An 18,075-nucleotide genomic window follows, 5' to 3' on the forward strand; every position below is an offset into this window, starting at 1 on the left:
GACAAGAAAAAATAAGAAATTTATTTTCAGGGATAGAGAGAGGGAACAAGAACATTTATATAATAGCAATAGATTTTGGTAGTCAAAGAGGAGACAAAGGGGGACAAAAGAGACAGAGAAGATCTGAAAGTTAATCATTAAATGTTAAATAATAAAATCCACAGGTCTGCACCTGCTGCATTGTGGCCTCGTTTCTGCTTCTCCCCAGTTACAGTAATACATCCTCATTACAACAATACACTGTACTCTAGGTCACCACTCGCTCCTCTGTTAATGTGGTTTGCAATAGGAGCATACAGACCTTGTTCATGTTTTAGTATGCATACCTGTTAACAGCCAGGCAAAAATGTTCAGGTATAAAAGCTATCTCTCTCTCCCACTCTCTTCCTGTCATGATCTTCTCTGTCATGTATCCTTTAAAAAGGCGAAAAGCTCATGAAGATATATTTTACAATAAATAAAACATAAAAAGACGTTCAACAGAGTGTACTCTGGGACCAAATGAAATTTAGAAGATATTGAAACAACTCTCTAAGTCCGGGGTGGGGAACCTATGTCTCGAGGGCCGTTCACGGACCTTAAGGCCGTCTTATCCGGCCGCCGGCATAATTTTAATGTTATGCAATATGCAAATGTTATGAAATATGACATGCTTTGTAAAGAAATGTTAGAAATTACATTTACAAAACAATTAAGTTATATTTTCAGGGGACCTAGTGAAGGTGGATGGGGTGGGTTGTAAAGGTGCAATATAGGCCCAAAATACAGGGGGAAATTCTAATTTGTGTACGGGCCTTGGATGACTTTATACAATTTTAAGTGGCCCCTTGAAGGAAAAAGGTTTCCCACCCCTGCTCTAAGTGTTGATTGAGCACTGTTGTGTTATACTTCTGTTTTTTACATTGGTCACATGGGGAATGGTGAGTTTTGATTAATGGTGTGGCACCTGTGCCCCAAGTGTCTAACAAGGAAATTAACTGAGCCGGTGTTCTGTCGAGATGTGTTGCCTCGTCGAGATGAGCGACCGGTCGCCCTATTCGATAGTGGTGTTCTATCGATTTGCGATGCCTCATCTAAATGAGCGACCTTGATTTTCCGCGGAAGGCGTTTCAATCGGTCCACGTAGGACTGTTTTAATAACCATAACTTTGTTTATTTCACGGACAGTGGTGTGCAATCGTTCGTGCGGAGTTTAATAAGAACGTGCGGCTGCTGTGCTGACCACTAAAAACCGTGAGCCTCTCGTTTGAGTAGTCCTAAGTTAAGAAACGTGCCATATGAAAGAGAGTTGAGTTTGCGCAAATACTGGAGAAAGCGTTTGGGATCAGGGCCTGGGGTTGTTTAATGCAGTCATTTGCTGTTGGTTTGGTTTCAATGCGACGTGGGCTCGCAAGGCAAATTGCCACATGAACTCATGTGCTATGGGGATAAACAAGCGCTGTTTAGATATTCCCAGATAGCAGATAGCGTATTGTGGCTTTGTTTTGGCAGATGTCTGTCTTTTAATGACCGGAATCATATTTTCATAACATCCCCACCAGTGCATTTCTTATTACCATGCATGTTCAGGCATTTTACAATGCAGTCGATTCAAATTCTTGAGTGAAAAGGGTGGAGGGAGCATTTTGACAGCTCAATCAGAGGTGGCGATTTTTTCCATTTTGCAATGAGAACGCCTCCTCTACATAAATAGTCTTTTCGTAACTTTCAGTCCATGACAGTCGGTGGACAAGCTATGCTAACTAGACTATGATGACTGGTGGTAACCTCAGGAGCGAGGACATAGGCTACAGTTTGAGTCACTGAAGTTGACAGTCTCATGGGATCCTATCCTATCGTAACTTGCGGTCTCACAATTCGATGGGCAATCACACGCGAAAACCACTGCGAGGGTGTGCGCATGCGTGCGCATGCTCAGTAGCGAAGAGAATCACATCTCGATGGGTCGCTCATATAGACAGGACACCGGCATGGAGATGTTTTTTATTGTTGTTCACTCAAATCTTGCTGTTTGTTTGTGACGCTTTAATTAATGCGGTCAGGTTTATTCAGATGAAGTGATATAAGAATTTACATTACACAATGTATTTACACAGACTTACACACATTTCATACAATTTTAAGAAACCTAATGTACATAAGTTTACACAATGCCTGGATGATTCTTCCAAAGACATCAGGCTGGCACTCTCAAATCCAACTGTGAGTAGCACAAGATCCAAATCCAGGCTGAGAGCGCAGTTTTCTGAAGTTTTTGTTTGATTGCCCTTGTCTGTCTTGATATGTAGTGTTGTACTATCTGTCTTGTGTGAATTTGGACATACAATAGGTCTGGCAAATAAACAGAACTGGATTGAATAAATAGCTGATATGGTTTTCGTTGTCAGCTGTGTGTCAGCAGCAGCTTAACTCTCCATATCTTCTGCCTCCATACTCTCCATATCTCTCTCTTCATCTTTGGCTGTTTTCCACATTTGACGGATATCTGTTGGTCTGAGAGCTTCCTGTTACTAGAATTTTTCCAGGTGCTTGACTCTACAGTAGTGTTTCTCAATGGGGGCTCTACCGTCCTACAGGAGGTATTAGGGAGCCCTTGGGAGATGTGGAGAAGGAGACACTGGCGGGGGGGGGGGCACTTTCGAGGGCCCGAAAGACGCGAGGGCCCACCGGGATTTGCCCGGTAAGCCAGATGGCCAGTCCAGCCCTGCTTTGAGGCGAAGGTAGCCAAGAACACAGACTATCGCTTCAAGGAGAAAAGAGTGATGTCACCGACTCTCGCATAAGGTACAGAAGTCTACTACTCCATGTAAAAATAAATCCCTAGATTGCGAGCAACAAATAAGAGGGAAAGGATTTTGAGCCATTGCTCTCCCACCTCTGGTACAAAAGCATAAATCATGTTTTGATGGCTATTGTGTTCTTGATTGCTTGTGACGGTCTTGCCTGATGGTACATGGGAAAGCAAAAGAATAGGATTCTGATGGTAATTGCCTGTGTAAATGAGAATTTAACCAGCTCAGTCACACGTCGCTCCAGGTTTGCATTTTTGCACTTTGTTTGTGTCTGTCTAATAAACATGTACGGTTGATGTAGTACCTATCAACGATTGATGCGTGTGTGTGTGTGTGTGTGTGTGTGTGTGTGTGTGTGTGTGTGTGTCTGTGTGTGTGTCTGTGTGTGTGTCTGTGTGTGTGTGTGTACGTTCGTGCGTGTCTGTGTGAACACTGTCACTCACTAGTAGACACACAGCCATACTCAAGATACCTTTCCTAACAATACAGCATTATACGTAATACTGCCACCACTGATAGAAATAGATGAGCACATAGGTCCAGGTAGAAGACATCCCAGAGAAGGTTTATGGTGAGAGAAATGAAAGGAGAAGAGGGGGAAGAAAGGAACGCATGGATGGAAGAAAAGGAGCCGAAAAAAAGAGAGAGAAACGTCTGCATTAACGATTATTGGGAGGAGTACCGAGGGGGCAATCTTCATGTGGGAGAAGAATGACTTGCCAAATACTACGTCACTACCGTCATCATTAATGCATGTGTGCTGAGTGACTCACACACCGAGTTGGAAATGCAAACGATTGTACAAGCGCACACACTAAAACATTGACTGACCTAATTGGACACACACACACACACACACACACACACACACACACACACACACACACACACACACACACACACACACACACACACACACACACACACACACACACACACACACACAGTTTGGAGAGTTACTCTGACAGGGCGAAGAATCTCAATTGCACTTGTCTCTCCCTGTTGTCAGCCTTCATTTTGACAGCTGTCATCTCCTGTTGATAAACTGTATGGGTTGAAGTTATACACCTTGTAAAGCCTACTACAATTTCATGGCACCTGCTACTGGACACATGAACGCTTACTAATGTACCATCTTCTTAAAAGATGTAGTCAATGACTGATAGATTTGAAGGTGCACCTTGTAATATTTTCAGTAGTTCATGTCCAGAATCCATGCTGCCCATTCACAAATGTTACATTTTTAACAATTACCTACCACCTACTTACTACTTACCTTAGTTTATTACTTCATAAATTCATGAAAAGATCACATTTGTCAACAGGCAGCACAATTTCAATGAGAAGCATAGTTGCAATACCTATTCTGGCTGCAATCGTACACAGTGCACCTCTAATGTTGAATGCAGCGTAGCTCCCAAGACCAACTCCCTAATCATTAGTTCACAGTTGACCAAAAACATGCGCTACTCAATCTTAATCAATCTGAATGGCTACCGTTTATGCATACTGCATGTAACAAAGTAGCCTGTCATACCCAAGACATGTCTATGTGTGCCAAAGGATGTTTTCTTCCCACCCAGGCCACTGGGGAGGCCAGGAGAGAACATCCACTCGGGGCTAATGTGTGTGCCCTTTTCAGCTCGTGAAAGTGCTTTATAGTGTATGCTTTGCTTCTTTCCAACTCTCTTCAGTAGTCTGTGTATGTCATGTCCATGTGTCGGTTTTGGTTTGTTCCTGTGTGTGTGTGTGTGTGTGTGTGTGTGTGTGTGTGTGTGTGTGTGTGTGTGTGTGTGTGTGTGTGTGTGTGTGTGTGTGTGTGTGTGTGTGTGTGTGTGTGTGTGCTTGTGTCTGTCTGTGTGTGTGTGTGTGTGTGTGCTTGTGTCTGTCTGTGTGTATGCGTGCGTGCGTGCGTGCGTGCGTGCGTGTGTGTGTGTGCGCGCGTGCGCGCGTGTGTGCATGTGTCTGTCTGCGTGTATGCATGTTTCTGTCAGTGTATACCCATGATTTACCTTCTCTCTGCCCCTCTGCGCTCTGCCCTGGAGGGCTGCTGGTCGCGTGTGAGGGTCTGTGGGATGCGTCTGCGCTCCTCATGTCCTCCGGGGGCCACCGTAGCTCGCCGCTCTCCACCTCCCCCTCCGTCGGCTCCACTACAATGGATGGTAGGCGCTTGGACAGCTTTGGGTAGCGTTCACGGCTATCTGGAAAGATCTAGAAGACAGCAAAGACGAACTCAATTAAGTAAGGGAAGCCAGGAAATCAATGTATCCAATAAATACTCACAGACGGGACAAGTCACCTGGCCCTTAACAACACAGAATCTCCATATATCAGTCATCACACACTGTATCTTATACTGTAACCCCTTAGCGCAGAGCCTATAACCTTACTGTAACCAAAACTGTAATGGCTATGTCTTAATCTGTTACTTAAGGCTCTTGGTAATGTCATAGCAATGTTATGATGTAGTTGAGTATTTTCAGCAAAAAGTGAATATGCCCGATGGAGACCCCATCTGCACTACGAGGCTACTTATCACATATCTTTATAACATAGATAAATAAAAACATTCAAACTGTTTTGGTGAGTAAGTCGATGTCTTTTTGCAGCCATGCAGTACTCACTGCATTAGCAATACCAAAGCAATGGAAGTTATGTTACGTTCTTTTGAAAGTGCAAAAGAATGGGTACTCAAATCGGAGTTCCGAAACACAAACTCGGAGCGCTTCTGTGTACTCCGAGTTCGTTTAACATTAGTGTTTTAAGACGTTTGTATTGTCCCCAGCTGTTTCAATAGAACGCATCTACAATGGTTGTCGGGAGAACAACCTCGGATCTACCGACGGCCGAGTTTCAAAAGAATGCGCCATTAAATGCAATATACAACATATGACATGAAGGGACAGTATGCTACACACAATACTGTATCACTTTATGTGTTTCATTTACCGTATTTAATACCTGTGTGCATACAGTTGCGTGCAATACATTTCACATCAGTAAAAAGTACATAATGTCTTTATGTCTGCAATGTATTTGATCTGTCTTGCAATGTAATTTGCTTCAGGATCAATAAATAACTGTACTCTACTCTACGGCTGTCCAGAAGAGTCATGGAACTGGACCTTTTCACTCCTTGACTGGCTCCACGCTGTATTGATTCCTTCTTCAGTTGCAATGGCCCATAATTACCTTTGATTAGCTCCACTGAGTCAATTGATTGGCTCCAATTGACTGTTAATATTTACAAATGACCTCCCAGATCTATAACACATTGCACATAAGGCTGGTGAAAGCATTGACTAAACTGTATCTTGCTGTGAGCTGCCCATTGATTGACTGTTTGGATTGGCTGGTTGACGGGCAAATCGGTTTGCTGGGGAATATGGCTTGGGTTACCTGTTTGCTGGCGTATGGAATAGCTGGCTTACTGGCTGGTGAATCTTAAAAAGTAGAGGAGATGCGCTCACACTATCGCCTAATGATTCTCACAGATCTTCAAAACTGTGTGCTGAATCCCACATAAACAATAAATAAATGAAGGAAGGGAAGGACAGCACTCTTCAGATTTTTTTCTTTGTTTATTCGCCCACAAACGTTTCGGGCAGAGCCCTTCTTCAATGTGGAATGGCAATGATCCATATGTCCTTCGCTTCCTTCATTCATTTATTGGCTGGTGAGTCTTAACATGACTCTCACCAGATTAATGTAGTTTTGCCTCGACTTGGGCCATATGCCAATGGGAGGTGCTTCCAGGTTTTAAAAATATGGCTGATGCAATGTGCCTGATTCAACATCCCCAGATGTTGGGAGGGGGTAGGGACTGTAGGTACTGTACTGTGGGGAGTTGGACTGTAGATCACATGATGCCGGTTTGAATCCCGCCCTTACCTCTCCTACACCTCCATCCATGGCTGAAGTGCCCTTGAGCAAGGCACCTATAGCCCCACATTGCTCCAGGGACCGTAACCAATAGCCTCTAATATCTGTAAGGCGCTTTGGATTTAAACAATTGTCAGCTAAGTGTACTGTAATGTAATGAATATTAATAAATAATTACTGACCTGGAAGGCGATGCCCTGCTCTCCACTGGCCCCCTCCACGCTGAAGTCCTCCCGACCGGGCTCTCTGCTGTTTATCACGTCCGTCATACTGTACTGTGAAGAAAAGAGAAGAGTAAAGTAGAGTAGAGAGAGAGAGAGAGATAGAGAGAGAGAGAGAGAGAGAGAGAGAGAGAGAGAGAGAGAGAGAGAGAGAGAGAGAGAGAGAGAGAGAATTGAGAGAAAGAGAGAAAGAGAGAGGGAGAGATTGGTTGGACAATAGGAAAGGAGAAAGTGAAGTGAAAGTAAAACAGAGGGATTAGGGAGAGACAGAAAAGGAAAGAGAAGGAGAGGGGTGGGGGTGTTGATGATGAAGTTGGTGAGTGGGGATGTGAAATGAAGATAAGGAAAAGGTAGAGAGAGGAAAGAGACAGAGAGAGATGGAAGTGGAGGAATGAAGGAGAAGAGAGATGACAAGCAACATAAATATCTCCCATTAGACCTTAACTGTTCAAAATGAATGATTTTAAGTGATCAAATCGGACACCACATCCAACAACAGCATACTCAAGCCCGGCCCCTAATCACTACACAAGCTCTCCAACAAACTAGCCTCCGAGCAGAATTCAACACATGCTCTAACCTAAACTCATCCAGTTATGAAACTTGCAAAAAATGCAACACTAAAAAGGAGTGCAGTCGTGTCTGCTTTCTAAGCTCAGATTGTTCTCTCCATAGAAGAACATTTGGGCAGATTTTTGGCCTTAGGAACACCTAAAAATAATTCATTTTAACTAAGCCAAGGAATACTGCCAGTGCTCCCACAATGTGTGTGTGTGTGTGTGTGTGTGTGTGTGTGTGTGTGTGTGTGTGTGTGTGTGTGTGTGTGTGTGTGTGTGTGTGTGTGTGTGTGTGTGTGTGTGTGTGTGTGTGTGCCCAGTTAGGTGTGTGTGTGTGTGTGTATGTGTGTGTGCTACGTTAGGGTGTGTGTGTGTGTGTGTGTGTGTGTGTGTGTGTGTGTGTAGGTTTCGATGGCGTGATTGCGTGTGCCTATTTTCATCACCGTGTTTGTTTAGGGTTTCGCAGTGTTTCTCTGAAGTCTGTTTGAGCCTCAGTTCAAAATGTGTCTTCCCTTCTGTTGCCCCAGATACTTGGTGCAGCAGGGGAGGCAGGCAGACTTAAAGGTGTGGTGGATGTGTGCGTACAACTTAGTACTATGGGAGTTCACTACCTCCGCTGCAAGTGCACAGACAGCCTGATCTCCAAAATTCTGTGCTCCTGGACACGGATGTTAAGGACACGAAATTCCGTGACACAGATTCTTTTCCCGTGATGGGCACACAGAAGTGCTTTCTATATTCCCACAACACTGTGTTAACTCTATCATTAGAAAATACATACCAAATGCTAATCCTAAACAAAATAATGCAATAGCAATTTAAGTTGTGCCCTGACCAAAACATTCCCTAACCTTAACCTGTCATTAAAGACAGTTGGTTGATAGCCTATCAATTTCATATAATGAATGAAAGAATACTAGCTGTGCCCAGACCAAAACAAACCCTCACCCTAACCTGTCAGTAAGAAATGTTTTTTTGAGAAAAAAATATTTGAAATTAGAAAAATCCTGAGAAAACACAAGACTGTGGACACATAGAGCCGTGGGAGTATAGAGAGAGCACTTCTGTGTGTCCATCACGTAAAAAAACAATTCCATGTCCAGGAGCACAGCATTGTGGCAAAATCCGTGCTCCTGCGGATTTCGTGTCCTTAACATCCGTGTCCTGGAGCACAGAATTCCGGAGATCATGTTGCCACAGATTACCACAAAATGTGTCAAAGAGGAGACCCATGGGTACGGTGAATCACTTCTTGCCTGATGAACATTATCCATCTCCAATGACCACTGGCCTACTTCCTTCTTAGTCTACAAGTTAATTTATGATTGATTGCTTGAGTGTACTGTTAGAGCCAATGTAAAGGTGGGCGGGCTGCGCAATTGGAACCCTAAATGCTCAGTTCAGCACCAACTGTCCAAATTCTGATCAGAATACCTCTAATTCATCCCACACTACCTAAAACAGGGCTCAATGTGCAAAATGGCCAAGTTATCCTTTAATTTTAAAGCCTACTTGGTTCTTTTTGTTTTGTTCACGGGACCGGAAGAAGTGCCTGCCGTACCGTATTTGCACATCACACTCACTTGACCTTTTTTTTGCTTGGAGGCATGTTTAGGCATTTAGGTCTGGATGGCAATCAAGCTTTTGGAAATATTATTTATCAACATGTTTTGGCATGTGTGCTCAGGGCTGCTGACAGCTTTGGATGGGCCCGGGACAAGGTAATCTGAAAGGGCCCCCTCCCAAATATACATACACAATGAAGTGGGGAGCCGATTCTGGACCCCCTATCTCCCCGGGCCCGGGATAACATACCCCTTTGTCCCCCATAGCTAGTGGCGAGCGTGACTCCCAGGAGTTGCCACGTGGCGTGCATTTGGGAGCGGTCGGTCGGACGGCACGGCAGGGGCATGTTTGGGGCGGGGTAGTGGTGGTGGTGATGCGGGGGTGTCTAAATAAGCATGACTCATGAACCCTTAGGGAGCCGAGTTAGGCATTAGAGGCACGCAAAGCAAAGCCACCCAATAACAGCACTTCATAATCAGATCAGATCACACCTTTCACCCTTTCTTTCCCACACGTTCCTTCTCTTACTCTTTGTAGTCTATCTATCCATCTACCTTTCTGTCATGGCACCATCCATCTTTTCACCTCTCCTACAGTAGTAGGCCTCCTACTTTTTCTGATCTCTATTTTTCTTCCTCAACCTTTTTTCTTACCTCTGTCTATTTTAATTTTTTTCCTCCCGCTGCCTGCTCTGGCTAGCAAGATTTGACACCCTGCCAATTTCTCTCCACGATTTCTAAAGTTTGCTCTGGAGTCAGACAGGCTTTTGACAGGGAAATCAAGCTGCTGCTGCTGGAAGCAGACACTGGGCTGGGGCTGGGCTGGGCTCAACAGGGTGCCCATGCAAATACTGTACCACCCACTCTCTCACAGCCACAGCATATCCTGGCATATGGGAAATCTCAGACTATAGACGGGTGTAAATCACAGCCTACATGACAATACGATTCCATATCGATATCTTAAGGCAGCGATTTTATTATTTTCGATACTTAAGAATGCCCCAATTTCCAATTACTTTTCCACTTCTATTATGTTATGGAGGTAGGGCATTGGGCAGGGGCCAGCGATTAGATTATTTTCGATACTCAAGAATGCCCCACGATACGATACGATACAATACGATTCGATTCGATCGTCAGCAGTAGGATCCATGCATCGATACATATCGATTATTATTTACACCCCTATCTCAGACAGTCCCTTCAGCAGCTCCTCATCGGGAGTAGAGGAAAAGGAGACCTGCCTTGGCTGAATATAAAAATACATACAGAGAGAGGGAGAAATGAACAGGTTCCTGTCTTCTCTGCAGCACCATCCACAGATGTGGTTGTGTGTGTGTGTGTGTGTGTGTGTGTGTGTGTGTGTGTGTGTGTGTGTGTGTGTGTGTGTGTGTGTGTGTGTGTGTGTGTGTGTGTGTGTGTGTGTGTGTGTGTATGTGCGTGCGTGCATGTGTGTGTGTGTCTGTGTGTGCGTGCATGTGTGCATGTGTGTCTGTGTGCGTGTGTGTGTGTGTGCATGTGTGTGTGTGTGTCCGTGTGTTTGTGTGTGTGTGTGTGTGTGTGTGTGAGAGAGAGAGAGAGAGAGATGAAGAAAGAGAGGGAGAATTGGGGTTGTTGATTAAAGTGGTTGCATGGGGACTATGGAATGAACTACACGGAACTCGCTGCTCCATATGAAATGCTGTCTCATATCTGAATACAATTCGCGGTAGTCGTTTGCCAGTTCCTGACGTGTGCGTGTGAAAGGCGGTAGCTTCATCCCTGGCTTGGCTCTTATTTGGGTTGCCTTGTCCCTGCAGAACCAAGCTGTCTTGTCATCTTCTGACGCCCAAACCCATTATTGTTCAAATATTTACCAAAGATGCTCTGCACAGACTTGATCGAGAAGGGATTCACAGTGCCCCCGAAATTGTGTATATAGAATGGGGAAACCAAAGCTTACCAAGTCTGCTCTTCAGATTGAACCCAATCAGACCTCATACATACACTCAGAGTTGTATAAAGTAGAAGTAGAATTACTCTTACAGATGCAAATACAACAATATTAGAATGATATGACATGGTTTCAACTATGTAATGCCACAAGTATTGTAATTACATCTTGTACAACTCGTCCATAGTTTATACTGTGTCTATATCTATATATGTAACTGTGCAGATTAAGGGTTTACCTGAATCAGGTGTATGTCTGGGTACAAATATGTGTTTACAAGACTATATGGGCGTGTAAAAAGACTAGGTCAGACTATACTTCTGCATAGAGCTGTAGAAAATAGAAGTAAAAGTACTTTTACAGACGTAATTACAACACTCATAGTACAGTGCCATGAGAAAGTTTGGGCATCCTTTTGGAAAATCATTATATCAGTTTATTTCTCATTGAGCTCTTAAAGTAGCAATTTCATTTCAACACATGTTAACCTGTAGGAAAATAGAAACATTTCAGCAGTGGAAGAATTTTAATACGTGTTACAGACACTATTTTATGTAGATTTAAACAAAAATAGGCGTGCGCATAAATATGGGCACCCCAAAGAAGGTATACCATTAATATGGTTGAGCTCACCTTTGCTGATCTAGCCTGTGGCTATTTGCTATACAAGAAGACAAGTAACAACTGCCTGGTGCTACAGAATAGTTGTGAATGATTCTATCCAGAACCTCTCTAATTCAGTCAGGTTACTCATCTGTCTTCTTTAGACATCCTGGTTCAAATAAATGTATTCTTTTTCAATAATGGTGCTATCTCAAGATTGGTATGACCATTTCAAGACATTGTGCTTGCTCTTTTGCATTTACTCATTGTTGAATTTTGACCAGTGCAGTGCAATCACTGTCCTGCTGGAAAGTCCAAACTCTGCTCAGCTTTAACTTTGTGACTGACACTTGAACATTCTTTTGAAAAATCTGCTATTTGGAAGAAATTAGTGAGGCCCTCAACTGTAATAAGTTTTACAGTGTGTATGCGAGCCATGCAGACCAATGGCAGGGTATACTTTAGGCCAGATGTCATAGAATTTATGTGTGCATTTTTGCCATGTCCAGCTCCCATTGTTAAGGTCAAATAACTCTAGCTCAGTCTCATCTGACTACAGTATAATTTCCCAAAATGTTTTTAGGTAACAAATGAATGAATAGAGGGAACTTCACAGACATTGCATAATGCATGTGCCTGGTTTGTGTAGAACGAACTCCCACTGTCCAGATAAGCTTTCTGCATAAGTTTAGCAACTTATTTCTGATGGATACAGAGGAAAGCCTTTTTATGCATCACCCATCCAATGAGTTTTTGCCTTGTGAAAAGTATATGTGGAAGGACCCATGTCGAAGTCTGCACTATCAGCAGCTACATAGTCTTGTAGTTCTATGGAGGTGTTCTGTAGTGTGCCTGTTACCATTCTTACCATCTTTTAACCATGCCTTTTTAACAATTTTTCAACAAACTAAATTTTCCTTCCATGAGGACCATTCCTGTGGCTTTCCATGCTTTCCACTCAAATGGATATACATTTCTGGCTGTGAAGAAACATTGTCCAAGACTTCCAGATTACTTCGTGTACCTTTCTCTTTATTAATAGTAATTGATTATCCTTGTTTGAAGTCTGCAAAGAGTTGTTCAGAGCCCACTATATTGCCATTCTCCAAGACATGACTTAGGACAAGCCTCTGCCTGCACTCCATGTACTGTGGGTCTATATGTGTATAAGTGATGTAGGTAACATTATGAACTAGAAGCACTCAGAGAGCGCAGACCTCTGCCAAGGAAGCTGCTTGATAGAACATTTGACTATGTTACACCCTAAGTCTTTCTGCCTTCTTTTTGTGGAGTCCCCGCAATTCAATTTCTGGTCACTAGGGGCGTCTAGATATATAGGCCAGCAATGGTGAAGAATCTTTTAAAAAGTCCTGGTCCCGGTTCGTGATCCGGATCACCACCAAAATTTAATCACTTGTCCCTTGTGTCATTACTAACAACTCCACAAAGTTTCGTCCAAATCAGTTGATTCGTTTTTGAGTTATCCTGTTGACAGAACCTTTTAAAAAGTCCTGGTTCCGGTTTGTGATCCGGATCACCACCAGAATTTAATCACTTGTTCCTTGGGTCATTATCAACAACTCCACAAAGTTTCGTCCAAGTCCGTTGATTAGTTTTTGAGATATGCTGCTGACAAACAAACAAACAAACAAACAGACAGACAGACAGACAAACAGACAGACAAACCAACGCGACCGAAAACATTACCTCCTTGGCGGAGGTAACAAATGAATGAAGAGAGGGAACTTCACAGACATTGCATAATGAATGTGCCTGGTTTGTGTAGAACGAACTCCCATTGTCTGTAATGACATTTTAGCAAATCTGTAGGAACAAGACTTCGACTTCCCAAACTTAAAATTACAACAGGCTAACAGTTTGGTAAACAGAAGTAGACCTTGGTGGTATTGTTATCATACATAACTGAAACATGTAAAGAATGCTATTCTACGTTTTCACAGCACAAACAAGGTATGACGGGGTGACAACCGGGTGATGACACCAATTTCCACCACTCGCCTTGACAACTATCAGACCTCAGTCAGCTGCAATACCTCTAGGAAATGGCAGACCTAACAATAAAAAACATCTCCATACCATAATACTCCTCCACTGGGATGTTACTATGGCAACACCGGGTCAAACCACAGGACAGCTAAAAATGCATTCAGGGCTGAAATATTTGTGGGTTGTGTGTGTGTGTGTGTGTGTGTGTGTGTGTGTGTGTGTGTGTGTGTGTGTGTGTGTGTGTGTGTGTGTGTGTGTGTGTGTGTGTGTGTGTGTGTGTGTGTGTGTGTTGATTCGCCTGTTTTTCAAAATGCATTGAAATTATGGGCCAATTAGCTGTGAAACCACCCCCTCACAGTAGGAGTTGAGGCTTGTACCAGCGTTGAACTTGCCACAACTCTGTCATAAACAGGGTTGCCAGATGTGACTGATGATTTCCAGACCAATAAATGCTCAAAACCTGCCTGAAGGGAGGAATTAAATATTGCCCAATTTGAACACTATTGATCTCTACGCCCATAAAACTACAGAAAAACCCAGCCAATTCCATTTTTTACCCACTGATGATCGTCCTAAACAGCACAACTGGGAATAAAAGTGCCCAATCTGGCAACAGTGGTTGTAAAGCCTTCAGGATCTACCTGACGCGTGGCCTCACCCTGCCATGATTGGGGGGTATACTGCCTTTCATGAGTGGTAGCTTTTACCTTTATTATGGCGCTTCAGTGTAAAGTGTAGGCTACTTCTACTTGCTGTCTCATCAGCATTTAAATTCATCACATCGATGGCAACATCCCCCAAACCCTATGATATTAGCACCCTTGGTAGTACTGCTTGAGCAGGAAGTAGGCTTCGTAATTCGAACTATGATCTAATCACACCAAGGTAACTTTCAAGGTAGCCACTGTGTACTATGTTCAGTAGTTTATTTCCAGAATTCATGCTGCCCATTCACAAATGTTACCTTTGTAATGATTACTTACCACCACCATCAAACTCTAAGTAGGCCTATTTATTATGACTGGCAAAATTGCACTTTTCATACATGAAAAGGTGGATCTTCTCCATTCTCCACTATTTTGATCAAGAAGTACCGGTACATTATTTAGCAGCAAACCTTACTGTACTTAGTATTTACATACTAGTGAATATGTGCTCATTATTTAGTAAATATTCATGAAAAGATCAAATTTGGCAATAGACAGCACTGTTTCAGTGAACAACATAGTTGCAATCTATTCTATCTATTATGGCTACCTAAATATTATTATCTGGTCACTTTGCTGTTACTTGGCCTTTACTCTACTTATTCTGGAAGATCTCATTGGGAGATAATGTATGATATGATGCTCTCCAAGGAGTCCAGGCCAAGTCTGCTAACAAGTGCAGATAAAGTGCAAAGGATGGCATACCATAGATACACAAAAACAAGACAAAAACACAAACAGCAATACAGAAAGGCAGGTCAAACAAATATGCAAACATGCAATGGACCACAATGGGATAGTATAGGCCTATGAACGAGCCATTGACAGCAGCATATATTTTTACATAAAAAAAACGCTTCTATGGAGTGAAAAAGGAGTAGGTGTGTTGTGTTTTCAGAAACACTTTTCAGGTTGAAATGAAGAAGTTGCTGTGTTTCACCATCCATGTGGTGGTTAGTAGCCTATAGGTTAGTGTTGGGCCTAGGTTATTTACAGAATCTTACCGAAATCTTTTGCTGATTTACTGAGTTTCTGTAAGAACTACATGGGACCAGCTTGTACCACTGCTGAATGGATGAATTATTCCAGGGAAGCAGAGGGCTGAACTGAGTCCAAGGCACCCATGGTATGTAGATGCACAAAAATTCACATCATGAGGGCGATGTAATAGCATGTACTACAGTTGTATTTACATGTTATTGCACCAGTAGCTCCACTGTACCATACACTGACTATGCACAATGTAAGGTAGAAGCTAGACTTGGTTAAAGGTAAATTTGGTGTGTTAAAACAGTAAGTACAGAAAAATAGACTGATCAGTGTGGCCAGAGAGTCAAACAGACTGCCAGTCAGGTGCCCGCATGATACAGCAGAAGACACGGACAGATATGATGGACAATCCAGCCATTGTATACCACCACAAGCAGGGAAGCTGACAAGGGGGACAAAGGGGTCTGTTGTCCAGGGGCAGAGAGAGAGGGGGGGCCCAGAATCGGGTTCTCATTACATTGTATTGGTTTGGTATGCTTGTCAGATTACTTTGTCCTGGGCCCAGTCAAAGCTGCCAGCAGCCCTGAGCACATGTTTGCGAGTGCTAGTGAGTGGGGCAGTGCTAGGTTCAGAGGTGATGTGTACAGACAGTACTGAGGATATTTGTAATGAATAACGTCATTAATGTGAGTCAAGCAGTGATGTCCACCTTCTAAGTCCATCTTGCGTAGGCTAGTCTACTGCACTCACACACGTTCACAGACGCGCGAACACATGCGCTCGCACGTACACACACACACACACACACACACACACACACACACACACACACACACACACACACACACACACACACACACACACACACACACACACACACACACACACACAGTCAGCTACCCACGAAAATTCAAACATCACTGTCTTTTTACCTCACACATGTACAAGCACATTCAGTTGCTCACCTGAAGGCATTTCTTTGTCAAGAAGCAGCGTTGCTTAATAGACCCAGTTCTAATGTGCCGAGAAAGGGTGCGGTATGGACTTAGGTGATGGAGTCACACAGGTGAGCACACAGCAATCAGTCACAGTAGTCAGTAGTATTCCAAATAAGACCAGGATCCACTTCACTGTAACTACTACCTGCTACTGCATGTCAAGGATGACCTCAGTTTCCCTGTTATTTTTTTCACCCATTCAAACATAGCCCCATCAATTAACTAGTTGGCTTGCTTTACAATAACTCCAGTTCAGAAATAAAATTAGGAGCCACCAAATAATTTACCAAGTTGGCAAAGAAAACCACTGTTCATCTTGAATGTAGGCTATGTGGAGTGAGATATCGAAGGATAATGAAGAAGTGCTCCAGGATAGTGATCACTCAGACGCACGGTGGACAGGCTCGGACAGTATTCTATAGGCTGGACGCATCGTTTCTTAAAAACAGCATAAAGTGACAGAAGTTAATAGACTGTGCGTTTTTATGATGAAGACTTTTCTACCAGTCTCCAGTTCGTCAATACATTTCAGAAGTGTAAAACTTGAAGGAAAGACATAGCTCGACGGTTTTGTTAAAAGTCGAAAAGATATTCTTACCTTCTAGTATAGCCTCGATTCGTATATCTCCGAGCAAGATCTTAATCACAACCAGGACGTACGAATTTACTTCGTCAACAGTTGAGGAAATAGTCTTGTCGACACCTCCAAACCACGGTGCGTTTATATCGCTCCAGTTCCTTTCGCACTGAGAGATGCTGCACGCTTTGATAGGTCCACTGCATTTAATGTTACGCTTGGATGTTACGTCAACGTGACGACGGACCTGCTGGATAAACGCATTCTGGATAGCCTGCCAGACATTACCAAAACAAGTTGACTTGACAGTATCCATAGTCCATAGCCTGCTGAAGTAGTTTTCCCACTGGCAGTTTATATTTGGTAAGCTACTCATTTGGTAGGCTATAGAATTCAACTAATATTGGATAAATGTTTGGTGCACACCGCGCCGTGCCGCGCAGTGACGTCGAGAGTCCATATCGTTTCCCACCAAAAAATAACTTTACAAATAAAATGTATTTAACGGTAAAAAGATTAATTGACCTATCGGTCAGAAAGTCGTTTTCAAGCTCCACACCAGGTCTTGCACTCTACCAAAATATGAGTAAAGAAGTTGTGTAGCTGTTTATTTCCTTTGCACTGATGTGATTATCTGCCAATCTGTGCTGGGGGCTTCACAATGAACCATTGAACGGAGACAATGTAAAAACCAAGGTGTGCTCTCATTTTGAAAGCTTAAGTGTACTTACACAAATAGCTTATGCTAACATAAACTAACTTATTTGCATATAATGATAATAATGACGTGACAACCAGAGCCAGTCTTGTGGTGAGCCAAGGCAGAAATAAAAAACACAGGCTATTTTTGTGGATGGGCTCCCAAGTTGCGGTAGCTCCAGAAGTGTAACCTGGTCGTTTGTCTCCCTCTAGTGTTACATCATAACGTTGCATTTGGAAATTGGGAAATTGAGAAAGTGTGTGTGTGTGTGTGTGTGTGTGTGTGTGTGTGTGTGTGTGTGTGTGTGTGTGTGTGTGTGTGTGTGTGTGTGTGTGTGTGTGTGTGTGTGTGTGTGTGTGTGTGTGTGTCGATTACGTTTCCAATTGTGTTTACAGACGTCTCCACTTAAATAAATACAAAAACAAATGGGCCAACATTAGGCTACTGACTCTAACACTATTTAGTCATTAATTAATTACACTCCTCATTGTTACACCATTGTTTAAGTTTCTGGGAAAGCAAAGTGGCACGTTACAATGA

General features: G+C 43.1%; 1 protein-coding gene across 1 annotated transcript in view; it reads right to left on the bottom strand.

Moving 5' to 3' along the window:
* Positions 1–17,020, bottom strand: part of LOC134470240 (protein LBH-like) — an 18,162-nt gene extending 1,142 nt beyond the window's left edge. Inside the window, exons 1-3 of the mRNA XM_063224268.1 lie at positions 16,857–17,020; positions 6,857–6,949; positions 4,805–5,003 (exon numbers count right to left, since the gene is read on the bottom strand). Coding sequence (XP_063080338.1) covers positions 4,805–5,003; positions 6,857–6,943 — 286 coding nt within the window. The 5' untranslated portion in view covers positions 6,944–6,949; positions 16,857–17,020. The remainder of the gene's footprint in view (positions 1–4,804; positions 5,004–6,856; positions 6,950–16,856) is intronic.
* Between the last annotated feature and the right edge of the window lie 1,055 nt (positions 17,021–18,075).

The sequence above is a fragment of the Engraulis encrasicolus genome, chromosome 19, assembly GCF_034702125.1.
Source record: "Engraulis encrasicolus isolate BLACKSEA-1 chromosome 19, IST_EnEncr_1.0, whole genome shotgun sequence".
Taxonomy (NCBI): Eukaryota; Metazoa; Chordata; class Actinopteri; order Clupeiformes; family Engraulidae; genus Engraulis; species Engraulis encrasicolus.